The sequence below is a fragment of the Pavona decussata genome, unplaced genomic scaffold (genome assembly GCF_977016875.1).
Source record: "Pavona decussata unplaced genomic scaffold, jaPavDecu1.1 SCAFFOLD_156, whole genome shotgun sequence".
NCBI classification, from domain to species: domain Eukaryota; kingdom Metazoa; phylum Cnidaria; class Anthozoa; order Scleractinia; family Agariciidae; genus Pavona; species Pavona decussata.
Window position 1 is genome coordinate 5,626,929 of NW_028145568.1, and position 25,430 is coordinate 5,652,358.

At 36.7% G+C, this 25,430-nt stretch overlaps 1 protein-coding gene across 3 annotated transcripts in view; it reads right to left on the reverse strand.

The window, feature by feature from the left end:
- Nucleotides 1–24,638, reverse strand: part of LOC146465511 (zinc metalloproteinase nas-15-like) — a 41,089-nt gene extending 16,451 nt beyond the window's left edge. Inside the window, exons 1-10 of one of the 3 annotated variants that reach the window (XM_085128427.1) lie at nt 24,276–24,638; nt 21,629–21,802; nt 20,914–21,049; nt 18,967–19,058; nt 18,435–18,518; nt 16,167–16,309; nt 15,492–15,567; nt 13,977–14,000; nt 13,320–13,343; nt 12,387–12,483 (exon numbers count right to left, since the gene is read on the reverse strand). In XM_085128427.1, the coding sequence (XP_084984553.1) occupies nt 12,387–12,483; nt 13,320–13,343; nt 13,977–14,000; nt 15,492–15,567; nt 16,167–16,309; nt 18,435–18,518; nt 18,967–19,058; nt 20,914–21,049; nt 21,629–21,802; nt 24,276–24,333 (908 nt within the window). In that variant the 5' untranslated portion in view covers nt 24,334–24,638. Of the gene's footprint in view, nt 1–12,200; nt 12,484–13,319; nt 13,344–13,976; nt 14,001–15,491; nt 15,568–16,166; nt 16,310–18,434; nt 18,519–18,966; nt 19,059–20,913; nt 21,050–21,628; nt 21,803–24,275 lie in introns of those variants that run through there. The other 2 variants (XM_085128428.1, XM_085128430.1) reach the window with 2 other exon arrangements.
- Between the last annotated feature and the right edge of the window lie 792 nt (nt 24,639–25,430).

Sequence of the window (25,430 nt, forward strand, 5' to 3'; positions counted from 1 at the left end):
TATAAAACGACGATGACAACGATAAGTGATTGAAGCCTTTACCAGACTTTTCATTGAGTTATTCAGTTTCATTTCTGCCTTTTGAAAGGTTGGTCTCGCTAGGATACTCGTAGATAGGCCCTACAAACAACACCTGGAACGGCTTTTACAAAGACATTAAGACTCTTAACAATATATAAAGGTATCCTGAAGAGAAATATTTCCCCGGCCACTTAGTTGAAAGAGTTATAAATAACTTCTTCACAATATGTTTCTCCAAACAGAGTTAATAACACAGCACCGTTTTACTCTATGCTTCCATACATGGGCAGGTTTTCTAGCATAAGAGCAGGAACGTGTAAGGGGTATATGGTGAGGCTATATCGAAAAACGTTTTCCGGCATAAGGATAGGGGGATAGCTATTTAACTTCCTTTTTTTAAGTAATTTGAGAAGATATTTCTACAAACATTTACTGACGCATGATATATTAGGAGCCATGTCGTATTCTAGTCACTGCTAAAACCTCTCGTGAGGGATTTCTTGTCATTATTGTGTGTATTTATATTCCAGATATCAGACACATCCTTAGTCTTCTCTTCATTCAAAATAAGCTCCTTGTTTAAGTGTGAAAGATCCCATTCCTGGCCGTAGCTTTCTTTCTGCAGGCATTGTGTACAAATTTTTATGTGGAAGCTGTGATGCCTGCTATATAACTAACCGACACATTTCCCCACTGAAAGCGATTGCTTTCGTGTAATTGATCAAACCAGCACTACATCCTACGTAAAGATAAAATTAAACTGAAGCTTTGCGCAACCTTTGGGAAAACTCCTTCCTTAATGAGCAACTTCAGCACGTTAATTTAAGCCTATCTTCAAAGTTCGGACACTTTTTTCAATTATTTTTATATATGCGTTATTGACCAAGCGTGAGGTCAAGATGGCTGGATATTGGCCAAGTTCTTTTTTTGCATTTTTATGGACCAAAAAACGCAAAAACAAAAAAGAACGAGGCCAATATCCAGTCATCAAGCTTAGTCAATAAAGGATTCATTATATGGCCTTATCATCAAGTTAAAAATACAACAACAGAACGAAGCAAAACAAAACAGAACATGAAACTGTTCTGCTCGGAAAGAAATTGTTCCATACCCAGCCGGTGTAAGATTTATTTTCAGTGCATTTTTGGATTAGCATGTAATCATGGAAAACAAGGAATCCTAAATTATCTTAAGGCTCTAGCTTTACAATGGCTTAAAGGGAGTATGAAATTACTGAGTAGGAAAAATTTAGATTTCCGCAAGGGCGGAAGATGTAAATAGAATCCCGAATCCCCGATCAAGAGGTGACGTAAATAAGTTAAAATCGTTTTGATTGCAGATTTCAACAGGAAATTGAAATGGTTACAAAGTGCCAATATATGAAAACGTATAATCTGAACTGCGGATGAAAGATCAAAAAGAAGAAACTTAAGTTACTCGCAGTAAGTACGCAACTTAAGCAGTTGTAAAAAAAAAAAGGCTTTCATATATTTACATTAATTTATTTATCCTTCACGGGTAAACCACGAACTCACAATACAACCAGCTCCCAGTTGGCTTGATAGCCCAGTTGGTAGAGCCCTGCACCGCCATCGCAGAGGTCATGGGTTCGAATATCGTTCAAGCTGACTTTTTTTTTTCTTCAGGCGTTCTTTTCGCGTACTAACTGCGAGGATTTTCCTTCTATTTGAATGTACTCCTTGTTGAGGGACTGAAACAGGCTTAGTCTTTAAAAAAAGTCGTAAAATATAGACAGCATAATAACAACCCTATGGTTCAATAATTGGTTTTTTTGTAAGTCTATGCAATTATTTTTCATTGCTGTTACACTAGGCCATCGTTAAGAAAGGATCGTGGTAATTTGTTAAGATCTTGTGTTATATATTCTGGCTTTAAATAAATTTGCAGCGAACAAGTTTAATTTCAACAAGTACGAAAAATCAACCATTGACTCCCTCGGAACTTCCTATGACTACGGGAGCGTGATGCATTACGGAAGTAAAGCCTTCAGCAAGAACGGACAGCCCACAATCGTTCCCAAGCAATCTGGGGTATGGTACTTTGACAAATCTTATTTGACCCTTATAATGTAAATCTGCCAGTAAAACTAAATTTCACACAATGCCTTATAGGAGCGTTATGCCAAAAAAGAAACTTTCATTTTAATGGTTACATATTTAGTATTTTAACGACGAACGCGTAAGTTAGAGACACTTTGTACAAGACACCTGCAGCGAAACAAATATTGATAAATACTGGCGAGGTAAACATTCACCAATACTTTCTGATACTCAGGTGCATAATTTTTGAAGCATAATTTTGAGAAGTGAACTGAATGTTAAAAAGTAGAAAAAAAAACTGTACTAATCATAAAAAATAGCATACACAAGTATTGCAATGGCAGGTTTTAGAGAAAATCATTTCGTTTCCCATCCAAAAGAAGTTTTGAATCATACAGAATTCTACCAGCTCATTGATCATGTAATGCTAAGGAATATCACTTATTCTGTTTTGAAAAATTAACGAGAAAATAATGGTGTTTGGTTTGTGTGATGTTGTGTTAAAAGTACATCGCGCAGAATGTCGGGACATCATTAATTATTCATAGTCACTGGAGCGCAAATTTGAATGCGAGCGCGCTTTAAATAGCCCAGAATTAGAAGAGAAAGGACCTTAATTGGTCAAGTAGGGATAGTAAAACATGCTTTTCCGTTTTTCAGAAGTTGTAATCTCAACTTTGACACACGGCTTTTTGGAAAGGGGTGATGTATGAACACTTTAAGCCTTAAACGAAGGAATATAAGGAAGTATAAAGACTGGGTTCTTTTTAACTCGAAAATTCGAGGAAAAATCGGTCGTTTTCAGTATGGGCGCCACTTTTGCGATTTTCTGAACATTTTCACCAGAACAGAATCCGTTTTAATTTTCAAAATAGTTTAACGAGAACCACTGTTCTTTTTGACTCGAAGACTGCTAGTGGCTGCTAGAGAACAATAGGCATTCAGCGCGATAAAAACTTTGGTAATTTGTTATTGTGCAGAGTTAACGAAATGCCGTTTGTTGCACGGGCTATTTCGATTTTAGCATGTTTTGGTCTAGTCTATCACACGTTCGTTTTTAGGGCCTCGTATTACCTCCTTCCCACAAATACGAGTCTCCCAAAAACAACGACGTTGGAGGCTAGGTTTGCTCAGTTTTGCAATCTGAGTGATAGTTTATTTTTGTTTGAACAGTACCGTTCATCTGCTTCAATCAGTTGTTTATTTATTTATTTATTTATTTATTTTTTGTTCATTTACTTGTTAACTCTGCTTTCCCAGGTAACACTTGGTCAGACGCGTGGGATCAGTGATATAGACGCACAGCAGATGAACCTTCTTTACCAATCACAGTGCAGAGAGACAGGAGGTGCGTAAAACAGTGAAAAAAAAATTAAAATTCATGCCATTAACTGTTGTAAAATATTAACCATAAACGTTATTACCTAATTTATTCTTATTGAAGTCACTGGAAACCGTTAACTTAAAAACTGTTCATAATATTATTAGACATCTTTATGCATTGTCGTTATCGTTATAAAGACTTTCGAAAGAAAGAAATAGTAAAATAGTAAAGGGGATTGTAAGGAAAGTTGAATTAAGTCAACTAATTAGTTTCCCTCTCTGTGTCCACTAGGAAGTTGTACGGACAAAGACTCCAGAAACTGTGCTAACTGGAAAAAGCATTGGAGCTATCACTGATATGTTCAGAAGAATTGCAGGAAGCAATTGCATTTTCACCAAACCAATACTCAAAGCTCTTGTTAAAAAAAAAAAAAAAACTGGAAGCTATGGTTGCCAGTTCGCCAGTTGGCACTCCCGTTGGGATTGACAGATTCATACCAGGATACAAGCAATCTCGTACCCAGAGTCATCAGGCTCTTTGGTCAGCGGTTAGTCGCCAGGAGAGACTCTGGGTTTACAATCTTGTAACCAGAGTCCTCAGGCTCTTTGGTCAGCGGTTAGTCGCCAGGAGAGACTCTGGGTTCACAATCTTGTAACCAGAGTCATCAGGCTCTTTGGTCAGCGGTTAGTCGCCAGGGGAGACTCTGGGGACATCGAAAAAAAAATTAAATTTTTTGATTGGCTGTTCCGTAACGGTTTCCGCAGAAAACCGACGGTAATAAAATTCGATGTCCCCAGAGTCTCTCCTGGCGCCCATCCGCTGACCAAAAAGCCAGAGGACTCTGGGTACGAGATTGCTGGGTTTATTGAATTTTATTACCGCAGGATTTCTGCGGTAAAATAATGGAAACCGTTACGGAACAGCCAATCAAAAAACTTGAATTTTTTCGATGTCCCCAGAGTCTCTTCTGGCGCCCAGCCGCTGACCAAAAAGCCTGAGGACTCTGGGTACGAGATTGGGATACAAGCTAATACCCATTTTTTTTTTTTTTTATTGTTTCTTAAATTAAACAGCAATAGCAACAAAGAAATAATCGTGAGTGCAACTCCAATTTTAGTTCCCAACTCCATTTTCAAGGGCTACCTAACTTGGGATTTCTTGTAGAGTAAAACACATATTAATGAGCCTGGAAAAAAGTGCTGAAGGAAAGATATAATTTCATCTTCACTATATTTTCTGTGTTCACCTGTCTTCTGCCTTTTCGATGAATTCGAATAGCCTCAAGAGACCGACAGTGATCTGACACGAGTTTAGCTTGGCTATGATAAGCAGAAGCTCAAGAAATTTTACCTGGTATAACAACTGAAATTTGCTGTCTTCCTGTTTGCTTCAAGTCGCGTTGCTTCACAGCGGTGGAGAGAAATAGAGTTCATTTCATGTGCTGTCCCGAGACAGAACGTTTAAAACTGAACACCACCTTTATGCCTCAAGTTTCTAGTTTATGCAGGTTCCATCAACAAAGGGCTTAGTTAAATCAGTGGGAGGAGGGAAGGGGGGTTCTGATAATAACATTTTTTGATAATATTACTGAAAGGAGTAATGTATTGTTTAGTTGCATTCATTATATTAATTTTTTGCAGATCAAGCCTGCGATTGTCTTCTACGAATGGATGTAGCCTCAACAGGAAATGTAGGCTGGAGTAGTAACTCTTAAAAATCGACTCGTCTTTTAGTCTTTAATTAGCCGTTTTATTCTAGACAAAGTCTAGAATGAAATAAAAAAAGCAAGTGCAATTGAAGTAAAGCCTTTACCTTTACTATTACTATTACTATTACTATTACTATTACTATTACTATTACTATTACTATTACTATTACTATTACTATTACTATTACTATTACTATTACTATTACTATTACTATTACTATTACTATTACTATTACTATTACTATTACTATTACTATTACTATTACTATTACTATTACTATTACTATTACTATTACTATTACTATTACTATTACTATTACTATTACTATTACTATTACTATTACTATTACTATTACTATTGTTTTTCATTTCCCAGAACTCCGCTTAGCTCCCATTCAAATGTTGCCACAATATCTTTGTGATTAATGTATCAAAAAAGTCAATTTTACAGGGTTTGGAGGACATTTCTTTGCAGATTTGCTCTACTTATTTCGCCGCTCTGCCCAAAACTAAGTTTGTTTCTGCCGGCTACTTGATTTTATTTACTGTAATTTATCAAGCACTGAGAACGCCTTTAAAAGTTCTGCATTAAAAATTTGCATTTTACTGCTCACGCAGGGAAGTATAATTTCATTTTCATCTTCGAGGCTACTTCACAACTTATCACTGAGTGAGACGTTTCTTTCACAAGGTTACTTCATCGATTTAAACATGAATTTGAAGGGAGGATTTTTCAATTGAATTTTAAAAAATTAGCCACCCTAAGGCTATTTTGAATTTATGGTACCCCCGCCGTGTATTGTTTTACTCGCGCGCGCATTCGTCCGAATTATATTCGTCAAGATTTTTTCCTCAAGCCTCCAGTTCAACTAATGAACATGCTTTAGTAATGCTAATATGCGATTCGAGAAAGGGTTGGTTTTTGTATTATCGTGTTGTTTCTATGGATGGCGTGTATCCGATTCATTTGATCTGATTGTTCCATTTTGATGTCAAAACAACAGTTTCAAAACAACTACATGCAGTTTAGGAAGTTGCTTTATTTTACTTCTGTTTCTGGCTCATAAGATGATTATGCAATTTATGAATACCCACGATAAGAGAGCTTGTCTCTATAAAAGCGCCCGCTTGGATCAAGTGCATCAGATAGAGTGCAAGGAAGTACGAGCAACAAGCTATGAAGTGAAGCGGAAGTGACTGTAGAGAACTTTGCTTCCTTAAACTGAACATTTCCGCGCTGGTCCTTCGACTGACCATTACTTTTCAGGGTGAACTGTTTTGCACGCGAATGAAAATATACTGTTTTTATCAAGTAAAGGCACTGATCATTCCAGTGACCATTTGCTCAAAATTCAATTCTGTTCTAAAATGGAAATTGCACTTATCGATATCAAAGAGCTGCTCCAGTGTACGTTTGTCTTGTTGGCCAATAAATGACACTAATAACGCCAAGAAATTATTAATGGTGTACCGTGGACTCGGCGTTATATATGGGCTAATTTTGTTCGTTCACATCCTTCCTCTTAGAGGTTTTTCTCCGGGTGGTACTCTGTATTTCCCTCTCCTCAAAAATCAACTTTTAGAAATTCCAATTTGGTCTGGAATTTAGGATCTAGATGAAAATTACTTGTATAATTCTAGTGCCCTGGGTAAGGCTTAGGATCAGAGTAGCCCCTGATAACCTGCAGCTACATTGCCTTTTAGGTCTGGTTGTATTCTGTTGTTCGTTCCCTTGTCCCCACTACCAACCCTTTAAAATGTTGGAAACAAAACCGTGACTCATGAGAAGTACAATAGTTACCTCTCTCTCAACATTTATTCCAAAGGATCCTTTTGAGTCCTCGAGGTACATTTTGTCAATTTAACCATCTGGTTGAGTTTACGGATGGTTGTATTTGCTCAAAAGTGCTCTAGACTCATGCGTATTCCATTTAGTTACCATTTTCAATCAAAAGTCTTGTCCTTGTTGTTGAAGCGTCCCGCTAGTATAAATTCTGCTCCACATGCTCTGCTCCTAACTTTCCGATCCTTAACTTTCATTTTCCGATCTCATCCCTATATATTTCTTTGTCTTTCTTATTAGTTGTGTGTTTCTGCAATTGTTGTATTTGCTTTTGTTTGTTCTCAATACAGTGGCTTAAATGATCTGGACATTTAGGTATTAAACTACAATTCTAGCCAATTGGTTTCGGGACACTTGGTGTTTTTTACAAGTTTTGTTGTGGAATTACACAACTATCGATAGTTTACGGTCCTAAAAACCATCTTAGAAACTTATTCCCTTCCCTCCCCGCCCCTAAACAATGTTGAGTGTCAGGAGTCAGACATGGCTCGAAAATCTTGTATATTTTTCAACTTCAACATTGTTTAGGGGGGGGGGGGGGATGGGGAATAATTTTCATGTCTTTAGATAAAAAGAGAGCAAGTGTCCAGAAAGTTCTGGCCAGGATTGTGCGAGACAGGATGGGAATCAAGAATGGGCCGCAATGACCCCCAAACCTTGTTTCATCACCAGAAATAGCAAAAATCATCATTTTAGCTGCTAATGAGCTTCTGTTTGTGTAAGGGGATGCTTTTTTTCCTGTTTTACGAACAAAATACGTCAGTTATCCAAGGTCGGAGTGGTCACATTTTCTGGGGTGTCTTAGTAGCTTATAGCAGAGCAACTAAGAGAAGGACAACTGCTTGTAGCTGTAAATCCTCGTCTTTAAGATACTTAGTGACTGAAAAAAGTGACCATAAGTGTTTTCAGCGACATAATGCTTTCATCTAGGCCTTATACGTCACATTTCAAAGGAAGAATAGCATACTTAAAGACACAATGGACAGCATGCACTATTTAGGCTAATCCAGCGTACTTTACAGAAGAAAAGTGATCGCGAAAATACAATCCTAATGAAACGAAACAGCATACCATATTGTACAAAGAACAAACGCTGCAGAAGGAACCCCTTTTGCGACTATATAGAGCTGGCTTAAGAGGGTTATGGACGACAAGCTTATACTGGCTTTACCTTCATGTAGGACGACACGCTTATACTGGCTTTACCTTCATGTAGGACGACACGCTTATACTGGCTTTACCTTCATGTAGCGGTTGATAATAATTTAAAGATGGAAAAGAAATGGCAGTTCTGTGGGTAAAATATATAGAACGCCATTAAATCTTTCATAACCTTTCAGGAATTTCTCATGAGCAGTCGAAATTCGCTTGCTCTTTTCAGGCTAATGAACATGGTGTTTATTTTGGAGTCTTTCATCATTGGTGCTCCATTTGATAACATACGCTGAAATATGGTATCACTACACTACATTCAGGGCGAATGCTGGCTGTGTTCGCTATATTCTAGTAATTGTTGCTTCGTTTTCTTTCTGTCGAAGCCAGCGGAGTTCTACTAACTCTCTAGAATTTACGAAATGCAACTAAAGGCTATGGTACCGCGAGATATATTTAATATAAACCGGATGTCACGCTCTAGCTGGGTGTATTCCAACGTTCTCTAGTTTCCTATTTAGTCCTTTCTACGCCCTCTCGGAGGCCTGGAAAGTGTTCTGACTCTAATTCAATACATAAGGACTTATTTTACTAAATAAAATGAGCAATTCTAACCAGTGAAAGACGACTTTAGCAGTCTGGCCCAATATTTATTATCTTCATCTCTATAGTTGAAGTTGTGATTTATCCCTCATTTTCAACAGCATTAAGAGCGCAAGGTAACGAAACTGTGTTGTCTTTGTTGCAATCGAAGTTTGTAGATCTGTTTAAGTGATACTTTTAATGTTTTAGACGAAGAACATTTTTCAGACAATCCTGGCCAATTGGTTTTGGGACACTTGGCGTTTTTTACAAGTTTTGTTGTGAAATTACACAACTACCGATAGTTTAAGGTCCCAAAAAGAATCTTAGAAACTTATTTCCCCCACCCCCCCAAAACAATGTTGAAGTTGATAAAATGTACACGACTTTAGAGCCATGTATGACTCCTGTCTCTCCACATTATTCAGGGGGGAGGGGGGGAAAGAATTTTCATGTTTTTAAGTAAAAAGAGGCCAAGTGTCCCAAAAGGTCTGGCCAGGATTGTAGTCCTCAAGGCACATTTATCAATTTAATCATCTCGTTGAGTTTACTGACGATTGCATTTCTAGGGACTCTTTCAGTTTTCGTGTGAACACTCAGTTTCTCAAATTAAAGTACTCTAGACTCGCACATATTCCCTATGGTTAACTTTTTTCAATAACCCGCAAAATTTTGCTTACTATATGCTCCTCCTTACTTGTATTTCCTGTTGACATCCTTATATGTTTCTTTTATTATTATCATTATTATTATTATAATTATTATTATTATTATTATTATTATTATTATTATTATTGTCTTTTTTAAATAATAAATAATAATAATTTTATTAAAATATTCCACACAAATTGCTATTTACAAGTTAAAAGTATATAAAAAAGAGCTATTAAAAAGCCTATTCACAATTCATTTTGATTAAAAAGAAAGATTATTATTATTGTTATTGTTATTATTATTATTATTTTTTTATATACTTTTAACTTGTAAATAGCAATTTGTGTGGAATATTTTAATAAAATTATTATTATTTTATAAAATTATTAAAAAAACTATTATTATTATTATTATTATTATTATTATTATTATTATTATCGTTATCATTATCATTATCATTATCATTATCATTATCATTATCATTATCATTATCATTGTTATTATTATTATTATTATTATTATTATTATTATTATTATTATTATTATTATTATTATTATTATTATTTAATTAGCTATGTGTGTTTCTGCATATTGTCCCATTTGCTTTCATTTTGTCCCCAACACAGGTTCTTAAAATATCCGGAAATTCACGTAGTCAAGACTCAAGGTTCTCACCTTTTATTTACCCTCTTAACCATTCACCCTTACAAATTGAGCTAAAACTCGTCGGAGTAACAATTTTGAGTGATCCAAGCCATCGAGTTACACATTTCTGCTCTTTCTAAAACTGAAACTGCAGCTTGAATTTGCAATACACATCAATGCTACTCTTAGCTGCCTCGATGTTGTATTTGCTACCGCGATGAATTCGGCTCAAATACTTGCCGTTATCTGCCTTCAGAACGATGGTGCCATCATCCTGATTGTAGAGTTGAAACGTGGAGAAGACATTTGGACTCGATTTGGCAGCCTCGATGTAATGAATAGAATCACGGTGGATTCTAGAGAGATATTTTCCGTTGTTTGCCAGCAGTAAGATCTTTCCACCAGCACACTCTTTGGCAAGGAACATTGTTGCGGGATCCTGGGCCAACTTCACCGCCTCAATATTATTTCGTCCCTTGTAGTAGATACGGCTGAGATACTTGCTTACTGATATTCGTATAATATATTAGCTAAAGCTTTTGAAGGTAAGCAAAATATCGAAGGCTCCACAGACAAGACGTGTGACTAGTATAGGTCAAGTTTATTGTGACTTTTCCCGCAAAATAAGAGACGAAAAGCAAACAAAATCACGGTGTGCGACAAATGCAGACTGCAGACTTGCAGACTTGCAGACTCAACATACTGGTCTTTAATCTAAAAAAAGAGCAAGTGCGACAAATGCAGACTGCAGACTTGCAGACTTGCAGACTTGCAGACTTGCAGACTCACTGATACTGGCCTTTCCAAATTCATTTTAAAAATAATCAGATATTGTGTAACCTCCGGCATTCCACATCATGCGTGTCCGCTTGGTACGCTTTTAAGGCTACTTGGCTACTTTCAGAGGACAACCGTGAAGACTTGCGCGACCTGCATACTTTCGGATTTTCGCGACTTTGGAATTTAACGAGAATTATGTGCTAGTGTTGTTGGTTCCATGGAGTGTTGCTGATTCACTAGCTCACGGCATTTAGTATGATCGAGGTAATATAATCCCTTGTGGAGGCAGTTGTTGTTTACGAAATTTTAAGAGCTAAAATCTCGCACAGGGTTTTAAATTCAAACTAACTTTGGTATGGCGACAACCTGACCAACACGTCTACATATTTTTTTGCTATTCTAACTTTGAACTCGGATATCTCGATAACCAATCAAAATATTGGAAAAGCCTTATTAATGTGAAAGTAGCCAAGTATCAAAGCGTACCAAGGGGACAGCGCATGATATGGAATGGCGGAGGTTACACAATATTATTTTTAAAATGAATTGGGAAAGGCCAGTATGTCGAGTCTGCAAGTCTGCAGGTCTGCAAGTCTGCAAGTCTGCAAGTCTGCAGGTCTGCAGGTCTGCAAGTCTGCAAGTCTGCAGTCTGCATTTGTCGCACACCGACAAAATCATGGAACACGATAAATTTAACTACCACGGCAAACGGCTAATAAGCAATCAGAATTTATAAGTTTAATAAAGTTTTAAAATCCCATCTTCGCAACAAAACATCACTATGTGGTTTCAGACGACAGACTGACCACTATTGTCACGTGAAGTATGCCTTGGGTTATCCGCGATTTTTTTTTTTTTTGTTTTTTTTCATATTTCGAGATAATAAAGCAAGCTTCAAACAACCTCTCTGTTGTAATGAATTAAAAAAAAGTTTTATTTTAACATTGTGGGGCTTCTGTCACTGCTCGTATCTGAGGCCCTGCGGTATTTGTTTGGTATACAGCTTGAAGTTCTTGTTAGATTGATCTTTAAACTAAGTTGTGCTAAATGTAAGCCTTGACATAAGCCCTGAAGATTATTCTCAGGGATGAAGCAAAAATCCCTTGAAATTTGCAACACTCAAAGGATTCGATCAAGCCAGATGGTAAATTTTGGATAAGTACATGAAAGTCTATTAACAAACAAGAAATGAGCTAAACCGATTTCTTAAGTCCGAACGGCCAGAACGTTTTAACAAAGACTACTTCTTAAGTTGCTTGGGTGAACGCATTAACAGGTAGAGTGTTTGCACGATTCGAAAGGGACTGGGTAATTTGCGATTTGTGGAGTTGCTAGTTGCAGTTGCGAGTTGCGAACAACTCGCATTCTTCGCACACTCGATTCTAAATGATGTTAAGTGTCTCACGAACAACTCGGCTTTTAAATAAAACCAATCACACAAACATTATATATGACCTAACAAGCATTTTTATTTATGTTAATATTACAAGTCTTACTGATGAGTGACAAATTTCTTATGTCAAATGTCAATGCGAAATTAAATCTGATAAATGAACCTCTGCTTTATGGTTAGGGGGGTTTGTCTCCTTTAGATCCATCGTAGCCAGTACTTAGCACCTTCCACAGCTCTTCGGACAGTAATATCGGATTCTGCCGCTAAATCTGCAAAATCGTCGGTAAAACCTGCAGTCTCGAAACCTGTCGCGACAAGAGCCTGAAAAAAAAAATAGATTAATAATAAGATCAAAGGAAGTATTAATTTACATACTTTGTTCACAAGTAAACAAGTCTACTAGCTAACTTTTGAAAACTTCATCAAGTTTAGTCCTTTTCCTTTTCATTTCACCCATCACGTTTGGGAATTTGATTTCCCAAAGGCGCTAATCTATAAGCATAATCAATCACTTAAAAAAAAATCACACAGCCGGTTCACAGGTACTTGGATTGTTCCCCGACATCATGAGTGAGGATTAAAGACAATGAACACTGCTATCAACAAGAACACTTACAATAAAAGGAATAACACCAATACTAAAAGTGACAATTAACATTAACAGTAACAATGTCAGTAAGAATTCATATAGCAAAGGCTCCTTCACTCTGTCAAAATTTATTTCAGCGAAACTGAATGTGATCAAAGTTACATTGTAGTTACGTTATGATGTGTTCAATGTGCATTCATGTATAGTTTGATCAAAGTTACGGTCAACGTTGGTTTACATGCAAAAAAAAAAAAAACATTTCAAATGTTTTTGGAACTACCGTGCAATACCGTGGACTTTATCGTGAAGAAACTAGCAGAGTAAGCTATGATTAGGCTTATGACTCGAAATGAAACTTTGTGGGTGTGTGGGCAAGAGGCGATGCGGTTAAAAATCTTTGATGAAAAATCACGGAAAAGCAGTTGGGTTCGATCAGTTCTTTTCACGGCCCTTAAAAAGTCTGACCAAATTGGATGATAGCGGTTTTCACCATCAAACAGTTTCATCAAAAGAAACTTTGACAGTCTAAGAGTGTAATACTTCAGATGTAAATATGCACTGGTTTTACCTGGAGTGGGACGAGTTGTTCTTGCTGAAAAACAAAACATTTACCTTATGAAATACTCAATATTATAACTGAATTATCTATGTAAACACAATATTGTGGGATGCACTATGCATTGTAGACAAAACTGTGAAAAAGATACTTGAAAATTCTTACTTTGCTACTAATATGGCTTGTTTTCAGTTTAGAGACGGAAAATTTCATATTTGCATAAATTAAGAATGAAAATGTTTTTAGCAGATTTTTTTTCTTTTTAAAATTTTTTTCATACAATTATAGAATAGATATAATTATCAAAAATTATCCCACACGCAACACAGATTTACTACTTAGAAGAAAAGGTATTTCAACAGTGTAAAATGTTCAAGTTCTTGGCGCTGATAATCTGATAATGAATATTCTTTGTTCGTCATTTATAATGGATATAAGAGCAGACTTGATTGTTCTACAACAGCTTAACTCCGGGTCTATTAAAGCAATTCCTGTAAAATTCGTCAAGATTCATGGAATTTGCGAATAATAACAATAATAATCCAGCACTACTTTGCTATGGACCAAAGCGCCTTACAATACACTGTAATAAAAAAAAAAAATTCTTCAGGAATAAACAATGTTCAAGGTGAAACTAAGTTATTTAGTATGAATACGCATTGTTCTCACCAGGAGTGGGACGAGGGGTTACTACTGAAAAATAAAAAGAATATTATAATTATAATATTATAAAATATCATTACAATTGAACTAGATAACTTTAACTAGATAAACTCAATATTGTATGAGATTGTGAACTACGCATTGTGGACCAAACCGTGAAAAAGACACTTGGAAATCTTACTTTGTTAGCAAAATGGCTCCCTTTCAGTTAGGAAAAGTAAAATAACTCATTTACAGAAAATAAGATTAAATAACCGCAGTAAAAAGGCTGTTCTTCGAACAAAACAGGAAATTTCATGATATTTTCATAAATTAAAGTGGGCGAATATTATCACAACAACAATATACCCAAAAATTATCCAGCGAACTCAACTAAGGAGCTACCACTCAATAAGCGACTTTTCGCCCGTTTAAAAATTAAACTAGTCTGGACGCTCTTCTTTAGCCTTTTCATGACTGAATCAAACATAACGGCAGGTTTGGATGTACTAAGGCCGCTCATATGGCGTACAAGCTTAATAAATGTCATAAATTAGGTTCCTTTTTTATCGGCAAGACAAAGAAAAGCACATGTACAGGGGTCCACCCAAACTATTTGAAACGCAAATGGAAACACAGGACTCGACACATTTTGTGGCAAGAGCACCGTACTGCAAAGCGGTAGGTCAGACTAAAGTATGAGTAACATGTTTTTTGTAGCTTTTGTTTTATTGATGACTTTCCTTCATAATGTAATATAAGTATGATATCTAGGTAACTTAGCTTAATTGGGAAGGCCGAATCACGAATAAGCTTTATAGTTTCTTTTCGGTCTACCCCACCACTTTACTATTATTATTATTATTATTATTATTATTATTATTATTATTATTATTATTATTATTATTATTATTAATATTATGTATATATCTTTTCTTTATTCATTGCATTGTAACTTAATTTGTATTACCTTAGTGTCTGTTATTGTCATTTTTGTTTTCTTCATGTGTGGCAAATAAAATAAATAAATAAAATAAATAAATGGGTTTGAATCCCAGCTGACCCAAACATCAAGATCTTTCAGAATAACTGGCAATCATTCTCACTGTATTTATCACCTTGTATCAGTTAAGATGATTGCTTCTTTAATTTGAACGTTGATGTAAGCCGCCTTCCTCGGCGCAAGTGCAGAACCATTTTTTTGTTCATTGAACCTTTTTCTTGTTGTTTTTGTTGTTACTATTGTTGATTTTGTTTTTTTAAAGTTCATTGCCGTTCAGATTGTCATGTTTGCGTCAGAGTCCCTGCCACGCAATTCTGGTGAAGCAGCCAAATAAACTGATAAAAATAAAATGAATGAGCTTCCACAAAATGGAACTTCACTTCTCGGTTATTGAAAGGACTCTGTATTTGCCGTTTTAATTTGTTTGTGTCGTTAGTGTAAGCCGCATATTTTGGCTTTCAATGCACAGAATTTAACTGCAATTTGACGAATTTGGACAATTATTAACATGTGGTGATAAAGTCATTTGTATTACATACCTCCCTGACACCTGTACAGAAGATTCGCCTGCTGGGCATCTATCCGACTCAAACCTCGTCGCTGACCAATCCTCACCTTGAGAAAGAAGGAAATCTAAATTATTTGGTGGAGCATCAATGTGCTTTCACATTTAACTTTCTTCATCTATAGCCAAGCATCAGCCGCAACCTCAAACAAGTAAGCCGCTGATTCGCGGAAAAAATTGCTTTCACAGTGTCAAAAGGCTACCTATACCTAATTGTACTATTTAACATCCTAGAATCTGAAGACTTGTATGACGCTTTTGAATCTCTAGTAATTAACAAAAGTCAAATCACAACTGACATAGTTGTAAATTCCCGTTTTGTCATTCCTTTCCTTCCTACCCTATTTCATATGTTTTCCTTGTTTTTTTTTTTTTGTTTTGTTTTTTTTCTCCTATGTTGCCTTTAAAGAAGATCAAAAAGAGTTCTTCATAATTTTAGTCCTCCCAAAAACCTTCCGTTATTCTAGTATCTTTGATACTATAGCTCAGTTTGCCTTCTCACTTAGCAGTAAAAGTCATTCTTTCTTTTCGTCATCCTGGCCCACCAAGATTAGCTTTGTTACCTGCGGCGCCAAGAAATTGTATATGTAAATTTATTCAAACACCTAAAAAAGTTGAAGTTGAAGCACTTATTCTTAAGGTAACTTACCCCTTGCTGCTTAGGAACTATTGTGGGCTGTCGATTCTTGCTGAATGCCGTGGGCCCATAATGCATCACACTGTCGTAATCGTATGGAGTTCCAAGAGAATCAACAAGCGATCTAGGGTACTTGCGGAAATTATGTTCTAATCCTAAAAGATATTTTATTTGGTTATCATTATACTCATATATTATACTAAATATAAGTGGTTGTCTTGTGCTACTTTCGTGTCTCAGGTTAAGTGGATAATAATCCGAGATTCATTAGGCTCATTAGGCATTTAAATAAACTATAAAAGGGTAGTAATCTTTTCCACGTATTTTTTCATGTTCTCGGGTCATTTATTGAGGGTACTGATTCATAAACAAGAAATGATGTCGAACATTGGCACTTGCTAAATGAGGCAGTGTGAATTAGGCTAGCTTTCCAATCTGTTGAAAGTTGACAGTTGTTGGGAGCTTTTCATTGGACCAAAAGTTCCTGAAATTCATGATGAGGAATCGATTGGAGCAAACCTTTCCAGAATAAAATGTCAGGTATTCCTCACGAAGTTGTCCTAATGTTTCAGAAATCAGAACAACCTGAAAATTCCGTTCCATTTGGCCATTGCCAGACGTAAATTCACTGCATTATTTCGCTTTACATGGAAAACTCGTGAATGCAACGGATTGAAGCCGGTTACAGTTAACCGGAAATACCGTTCCATTCGGCACCTTCGGGGCTGTTTACATGGAGGGAGGAAGATCCTAGCACTAGGAAAATCCTAGATGGTGAAACAACTTTTCATTTGGTTTACATGCAGAAATTTCGGTCGGAGTGGTTACCAAGAGAAGAAGAAAAACTGTCGGCCTTTTAGACGCTGAACGCTCGGCTGCTGCGATTTTTTTTTTTTTTTTTTTGTTCCTAGTACTAGGACGTTCCGAGCGAAGGTAGTTTACATGGAGCTAGGATCTTCCTATCTCTCAGCTAGGAAGATCCTATCTCTAGGAAGATCCTAGCACTAGGGCCAAGTACAACTTTTTGCATCTAAACTGAATACAGAAAACATATGGCGCTAGGATGATCCGCATCCTAGGATCTTCCTAGTGCAAGGATCTTCCTCCCTCAATGTAAACAAACAAAAACCGGAACGTTTGACCGACAGGAAAGCGCCCACAATGTTTCCTTTTCAGTTTAGGTTGGTTTCAGTCAAGCACGTATCTTGAGAAGTTATTTTTTATTATTATTATTATTATTCCCTTTCTTAGTTATATCAATAATGTTTTTTTTTTTCAAAGTCCAAGTATGAGCTACTTCTTCACCATGTGTTTTGAAAAACATTCTCTTCAGTCCACCCTCTCTGCCTTTAGGAAAGCCTTGTCTCCAGGCTTACGAGAATTTTGTGTAGTTCATAGTTCAAGTTCAAGTTCAAGTCAAGTTTATTGTGTAGATACACTTAGTTTTCAGGTAGCTAGTTTTCAGGTATTACACTTGTATACTATTTTTTTCTACTTAAATCTCTAACTGTTTGGATGTTTAACTTATTTTCTTCATTATTGAAACTAAACATGCAGATAGTTTATTACGATTATTTCTATTATTAAAATGCATATAACCCCCAAACTTTTTTTTCTCTTAAATTAATCTTTGCACCTGTGCGAAACATATTGCGCTATTTGGAGCCTTTTTCAACCAAATCTAGCCATCACCCGCCCCAAGACCGAGCTAGTAAGGAGCATGGGTCTATTCCTTACTTGACGTCACCCACTTATTTGCATTGTATTAAGTCTTTGTGAAAATGCATGCAAGCAGTTTGTGACGTCATGCTATAACTGTTTTATTTAGCGTTGCTATTGGTTGCTATTTCTTTTATGACACTGAAATAAAAGGTTATTATAAATCTATAGTTATCAATTAACAATTGCATGCTTTTCAGGAAAAAAATGCCTGTGTACGGGCCAGCCTCTGGCATGAGAATTATTGTTTGACCAAAACAATTGCATGCTTGATACTTCTGACTAAGCAAATATTCATCCTATTAAAGTGTTGCGGGCCTTCTGTGATGAAAATAGTGCAACAATACTTCCACTTGGTTACACATTATTCTAAAAAAGCGAGGGAAAGAAATTAACTGATATGTTGAAAGGAACTACCCATTATCTCTTATGGTGTATCTTCAAACAAACAAACAAAAGACCCTGAGAAAAAATCTGCCTCCCTTTTCTCAAGTCTCACGGAAATTTTTAGTACACTAGGTGGTCAATTATAATTTTTTTTTTCGATGAAAATATATTTACCTGCTTGTACGTTCTGGAGTAATATCGTGACATAGTTATCTCTATCGGGACGGGACTGCTCATGGTAAAAGCCAAGGGCATGCGCTGCAAAAACAACGTGACCATTTTCAGTGTTCAGGTTTAAAAAAATAGTGTAACCCTACATCAATAGACAGTTCAAATAGACTAATAGATGAAACAAGTATCACATCATGACTCTCCTTCTGAAGCTATCATGCAGGAAAAACCGGTATAGAACCCAATACACATGTGGATATCTTTAGGGCCTTTGTAGATAGTCATTTCGGTCGCGATTTAACTGATAACTTGAACTCAGGTAACAGGCTTCGGATTCATGTTCGGGTTCATTATCTTCGCAACTTAATCGGTATCTTATACGCGCTGATTTCACTTCCTTTTAAGCTAAGTAAACCAACGCGATTTTTTTACTCAATTAGATGAGAAAGCCAAGATAAAGTAAAAGCATTCAATGCCTCAATGGAAACCAAAAATGCCGCGTTAATACTAAAAGAAATATAACTTTCATTCTCACCAATTTCATGAGTAACAATCCCCGGTATCCAACAACCTTGCCCAAGGGTGATAACCTGTCCTCCAGGACGTCTTCCTACTGCTGAAGAACAGCTAAAAAAACAGATTTAGAGTTTTATTTTACGATCTTAGTTTTATGCTACCTATGAGTGTGCTTTACTGGGGTGTCACCTTTAACCTGCCAGATGTTGTTTGTTAGAAATGAGTACGTTTAAAGTCACTGTACACGTTTAGTGACGGTGCCTACTTTTGCTACTGCGCATACGTTTTGCGCATCTTGATATACTTTGGTTTCCTATGGGTGGTGCCTGCTAATACAGGGATACAAGTTTTCCGCGGTTTAAAACTATGCAGAGAACGTATACAGCTTTTTCGATAAAGGTTGTCCAAAAAAGTGTAAAAGCGTACGCGACAATGCCGAAAGGTAGTCTAGAAAATACCCAATAACTTTCAATAAAAGCTGAGAATCCACAATGCCTTGACCGTATATCGAGGACTTGAAATGTCGAGCAATATGGATTCTCAGCTTTTATTGAAGCTGAGAATCCACAATGCCTTGACCGTATAGCAAGGACTTGAAATGTCGAGCAATATGGATTCTATGGCTTTTTAGAATAATCAGGCTGCTTAATTATCTCTAAAAAATGCCTGGCTACCCCCGATTTTCTTTTTGAATTACAATAGCCCTTGCTAAGATCTGCTTTTCCCGCATGGTCATAAACCGCGCAAAATTACTTTGGTAATAGTAGGCACCGTCCTTAAAATGAAACCAGACTAATTGAAAGGCTGACACGGCAGCAAAGGCAATTAGTACAACTGCAGGACTTCTTAAAGCTAATGAAGGTTCAGTGAAAGAAAAAAACAGCTCCATAAGCTTAAATTTGAAATTAAACGTACGTTCTCAGATCCACAGAACTAAAAACTATTTAAAAAAATTCGTTGTGAATAAGGTTTCTTTGAAAATCAAATTACTAGTGATAAATACTACGCAAATATAACGGAATGATACATTAAGGCGTTGTAGCCATGTAACCCGAACAGATCTTACAGATCCAACTCTGCCAAACAACCAATGGAAGAATGGGAGAATAACCTACACCAGTAGCACGAGAAAAGGAGGCAAAACAACAAAAAATTATTTTACTAGGTCTCTACTTTTTCTAACAACGACGTAGAGTTGGATTGTGAGTGACGACAAATGGAACACTGTTAGATCTGTTGGTTGCATGGCTACGATGCTTTAATGCCACAACAACGTTTCCAGCCGAAAAGCGGGGAACGCTTACCTCACTACTTTAAAGGGATAAAACTTTACTTCCGCATGGTTAAAACCGTCGTTATGAACATGGATATAAAAGCCGACGTTTTTTCTGAAATGGCGGCCATGTTGGTGTCCCAAACTAAACCTCTGGGAATTGAACTCTATTTTTATGGAAATACTTTCTTTTGTTTCAGTAAACCAATATGGCCAGTAGTCACGTGAATGAAAACACTCTATTCCATATGTGTAAAGTGCGAAATTTCCCAGCTTTAATTTATTGCAGTGCTGTCTGGGAAGATGGTAACTTCCTCCTTTCTTTATGAGGATAAAAAGCCCATACAAGGACATTATACTACGTACTAACATGGAATGCACGGAAAAAATCCCTTACATCAAGAGCGCTCGTGTGATCACTTATTACTCAGGGCCGGGTTGTTCGAAAGCCGATTAACGCTAATCTACGATTAAAAGTTCCTCAAGGTTTTCATCTGGCATTTTAAAAGTGGTTTTAAAGCCTAATTTCAAGCTAAAGGTAAAGAAAAGTCTAAGTCAAAACTGGGTCTCAACAATCTTTCGGAAGAATCTTTAAAGATTAGTAATTAAACTTGAATCAAACTTCACATTAATCCAGGATTAGCTTAATCGACTTTCGAACAACTGGGCCCAGTACAAGATTACTGTTCTTACCGCCCTCGATCTTCGGGACGACCTCTGAAGAGGACGTATTCTTTTTCATTTGTTCTTTGCTTAAAGCGGATACATGTTTTTGAGGTCCAGTCATTCATTCCAGCTCTAACGGCGGCCATTGCTCCGGAATTGCTACCTAGAATGAAGATAATTACGCACTAGACAAGTTATTAACAAGAAATAATCTAACTTCTTACAAACACAAGCGCCCATGAATAATGTAGCGATGTCACTCAATAATGCATGCATAAATTGATCAATTGATTGATTGATTCTGTACTTCATGTTTTGGCTAGCCTTTATTTTAAAGGAAGTAGACCATAGTCCTTTGCTATAATTAGTCAGTCAGTCAGTCCGTCAGTCAGTCAGTTAGTTAGTTAGTTAGTTAGTTAGTTAGTTAGTTAGTTAGTCAGTCAGTCAGTCAGTCAGTCAGTCAGTCAGTTAGTTAGTTAGTTGGTTAGTTAGTTAGTTAGTTAGTTAGTTAGTTAGTTAGTTAGTTCGTTCGTTCGTTAGTTAGTTCGTTAGTTAGTTCGTTCGTTAGTTAGTTAGTTAGTTAGTTAGTTAGTTAGTTAGTTAGTTAGTTAGTTAGTTAGTAAGTTAGTTAGTTAGTTAGTTAGTTAGTTAGTTAGTTAGTTAGTTAGTTAGTTAGTTAGTTGCAATGTGATTTTCAGAAACTCATTACTTTTTAAATTGATTGAATATACAAAGAACTTACTAATTGAAGAATCTATTTGATAGACTAGGACACCATTAGGCCACAAGTTGTTTCTGATTGAACCCCTTTTCCGGTCACTGTCGACATCCTCTCCATTCTCGGCGTGGTGTCTTTGCTCCGCAGTAAGTTCCATGTCTCCTTCAAACAGCTTAGGGTCTTGACTATTTTCATTCTCTACAAAACGAGAAGCAAGCATTACGGTTTTTAAATTGTGGCCATTTTCTTTGCCCTAACTCTTTCCCTTTAAGTCTGTCCTTTAAAAGGTGACAAGTAGTGTTCTATTTGCCTCTGGCGCAGTAGAGAAACGAACCACTCGAGCAAACGCCAAATCTTCCTCCCCTGTGCCTCTTATCACCTGTTCCCTCCGGAGGAAGAAAACTTTCTCAAATATGAGTGGCCGACTTCCTTTTTGTTTTCGGCAAACTAGAAATATTTCGGGTTTTCCGCGGAAGGGGGTAGCGTGTTTACTTTATAGTTGTTTCTTTCCCAATGCTAAGCTTTCTGCATAACCATAACTGCGACAATCTATTCAAAAGAAAAACCCCTTTTCTTGGCCAATAAAAGCGGATATCTTAATTCAGTGTTCCCTTCCAAATCGAAATGGAGAGGATCAGTGCCGTGGTTTAGAAATTCTGAACTTCAATAAACGTAATCAGTAAGAACCTAATCATATTTCATCTCTTCGATCAGATGTGGCTATAATGCGAGTTTTAAATTCTGTACGTTCATTAAGCGAAAGCGAATTTCTAACTGAAATTTTCTCCCAGCAGAAATGGCGTTTTTCAGCCGGATTTTAGCCAATAACCATTTAGCGTTTTATTTTCTCTACCAAACTTTCACAAATGTTTGCACCTTTCTTTAAAACTTGTATGTTATTGTAATATATTCACAAGACAAGCTTGAATAGTCTAATGCGGTAAATATTTCGTATCCGTTTGTTGTCTACAGACCTCTGTTTTGGTTTAAATCATGGTCTTAGAAATAGACAGTCGAACGGTGTATACATGGTTATAAGGTTTGCGTCCCGGTGTTAAAACTACTTTAACCGTGAGAGAGGTAGCAGTGATCTATTTCAAATTTTCTGCAGTCACAATATATATTTTTATGATTAACGGCATGCAATAAAGTCTTGCCTTAAAGGAAACTGTTTTTCTTGGCTGAAAGTCAAAAATGACCCATCGTTTTCAAAATACGCGACAACTTCAGCATTTCTTCTGCGAGCGTCCTTTTTCTTGCATGCGACCATAAACATTTAATACCGTTACTACCCGCCAGAAGCAATGTGGCGAAAACAAGCTCGTTTTCCACTTCTTATTATCGTCGAGTGCCGATATTTGCCGGCAAGCGATGGTTCTTTCCAACTATTTGCTACCTAAAAACTAATCAGGATAATCAGTGGCATTAAGGTCCCTGGAGTACCATGAGGCACTAAAACGGACAAGTTCATTGGACCGTCTCATTTCAAGCCAATTAGTCGCCAAACTCTCCTGCACCCAGAGTCCTCCCGGATGAATTCTCCCGGAATTAGCGGATCAGCTCAATCGAAACTGTTTAACTATATGGGCCAAATATCGTATTTATTTTCTAAGGCATTTGTTTCTCTTAGTTGAATTTTTTAAAGTCAAATACATAAACATAAAATCGATTTCCAAACTTACTGAGTGAATTTTTATTTGTAAAGTCATGAATTGACCAAGTCGCACTTACGCAGCACCATATTTTCTATTTATTAATGACAGCCGAGATGGCCTCTCTTATAAGCCTGGTGGTTTCTTGAGGTCTCCTCGCCATTACCTTGACTTGTAATTTGAATGTTTTCTTCTTTTAGTAAGGTAAATAAATGATGATAATGATAATTGACAACGTTAACCCTTCATATCCAATTTGAGACAATATTTCAAATTAAAAGACTTGTTAATTTGGATTTTTATCCACGTCACATTTTTTTATGGTTGAATGTTACATTGTTCGACATATAACTCTGACTCAGTATTCTTTACTGAAGTAACTTGTGGCAGAAAATTCGCTCGGGTCATGTCGCATAACAATATTTCTTCTTGCTACAGTCGCTCTCACTTTACAACTGAGCCGTTTTCTTGTTTAAACTGGTATATTTTTCTACTTTCAAAAGCTTTTTAAATGAACCCTTTGATATTTTGTCTCTGCAACATCTAGATTTAAAACCTCGTAAGCTTTTTTCCCAACTAACTTGCAGACCTCACTACTGAAGAGTAGTATGTGATTGTTGCAAACAGTGCCTTGATTTTCTCAAAGTTGCCTTCTACTGTTTTTCAAGTACAATTTAAAAACCTGAGAATACAAACGAATTACAAGTAGTGGCAAATATTATTAATTGCGTTGTTGGCAAAAAATATATATACGTTATACGATAATAGTGCTATTCAGCTGTTTATAGTTACGATGTAGAAGTTTTAAAGCCTCTTGGGTTTTGTCTCCAAACAAACATTAACGCCCTTCCATTTTCGGTCTACCTATAATGACCGAGCTAACAACTTATATTATCTCGAATTCTACTTCTATATGTGAAGACAAACAAACTACAGAAGACGATCTAAGACCAATTTTTCCTTAATTAAATTACAATTTTGTTGCTAAAGATGAACTGGTAAGGAAAGACCAAATTTACCTTCGGGACTGTTGCTCAGCGCTGTTCCAATCAACAAAAGAAGGACAAGCCACTTCATGATGGTTTCTTTGCAGGCCGTTAAACAACAGTGGTATTTGCGCCCTCTCCAGGAAGAATATACTGAATTTGACAGCTGCTAGCTATCTGTTTTATACACTGGGATTAGCAATATCAATATTGACAATGCAGGGGTATTTTTTAATCTTTCTGTGTCCAATATTTCGAGGGGGCAATCAGAAATGATCATCTTAAGAGAGTACGTAAGCGTTTACAAAACCAGTGGGTAGCGGAGAAAACACTCGAGCAGTCAAAAAGGTGGAAAGGCGGCACATTAATACCATTACAATGCTACCGATTCGTTCAAAGTAAAAATAAAAATAAATTACGGTTATCCTTGTGTCTCTTTTCTTCAGTTTCGGAACTTAAAAGACTTTCGCGCAAACGTCATCTATTTCCGGAAGTGGCTCAGTTCAGGGCTGAAACGGCCACTATCGTAACTCGCGGCGAAATTCCTAAGCAGGTGTTGGTCTTTTCGTGACGTGCGACCATGCATAGGCAACAAAATTGGCCCAATTGTACCTATATCTCCTTATCTACATATATTGCCCCCGAGAGACAGCAACAGCTACCGACAGCCCACAGATCCAATGGACATTTATGAAAAATATTTGTTTGTTGTCTACACCCATTGTTAAAATCACGTGCACCGCGGAAGTAGATTTATCTGTTCCACGTGCCATGTTTTCAACATGCCATGTAACCAGGCCTAAGTCTTAACTGTAAGGACAACTGTTATTTACGGTTGAACTCGACTTAGGGCAATGAAGATGGGTTTATTTATCTTCAGGCTGACGTGGGAGAATATCAAGAAGTCAATCCGAGATCAATAAATCGACAGTTTAGAAATTTGAACGCCTTGCGAAAAAAACGGCCGAGTTCTCACAGAAGTTACGGAACAGAGCCGATCGAAAGCAGTCAAAAAGTTTAAATCTTCCTGAGAGCCTTGCTAGGTTAACATGTTAACCCATTTATCAGCCATTTTAGGTCCGTGGTGGTTGTCAATTTGTCGTTTTTTTTGCCAATAAGTAGAAAACTGCCCGGCTTAATAGTTAAAACGGTCTCTCAGCTGTTCATCTAGCATGTCAAAAGATGCTC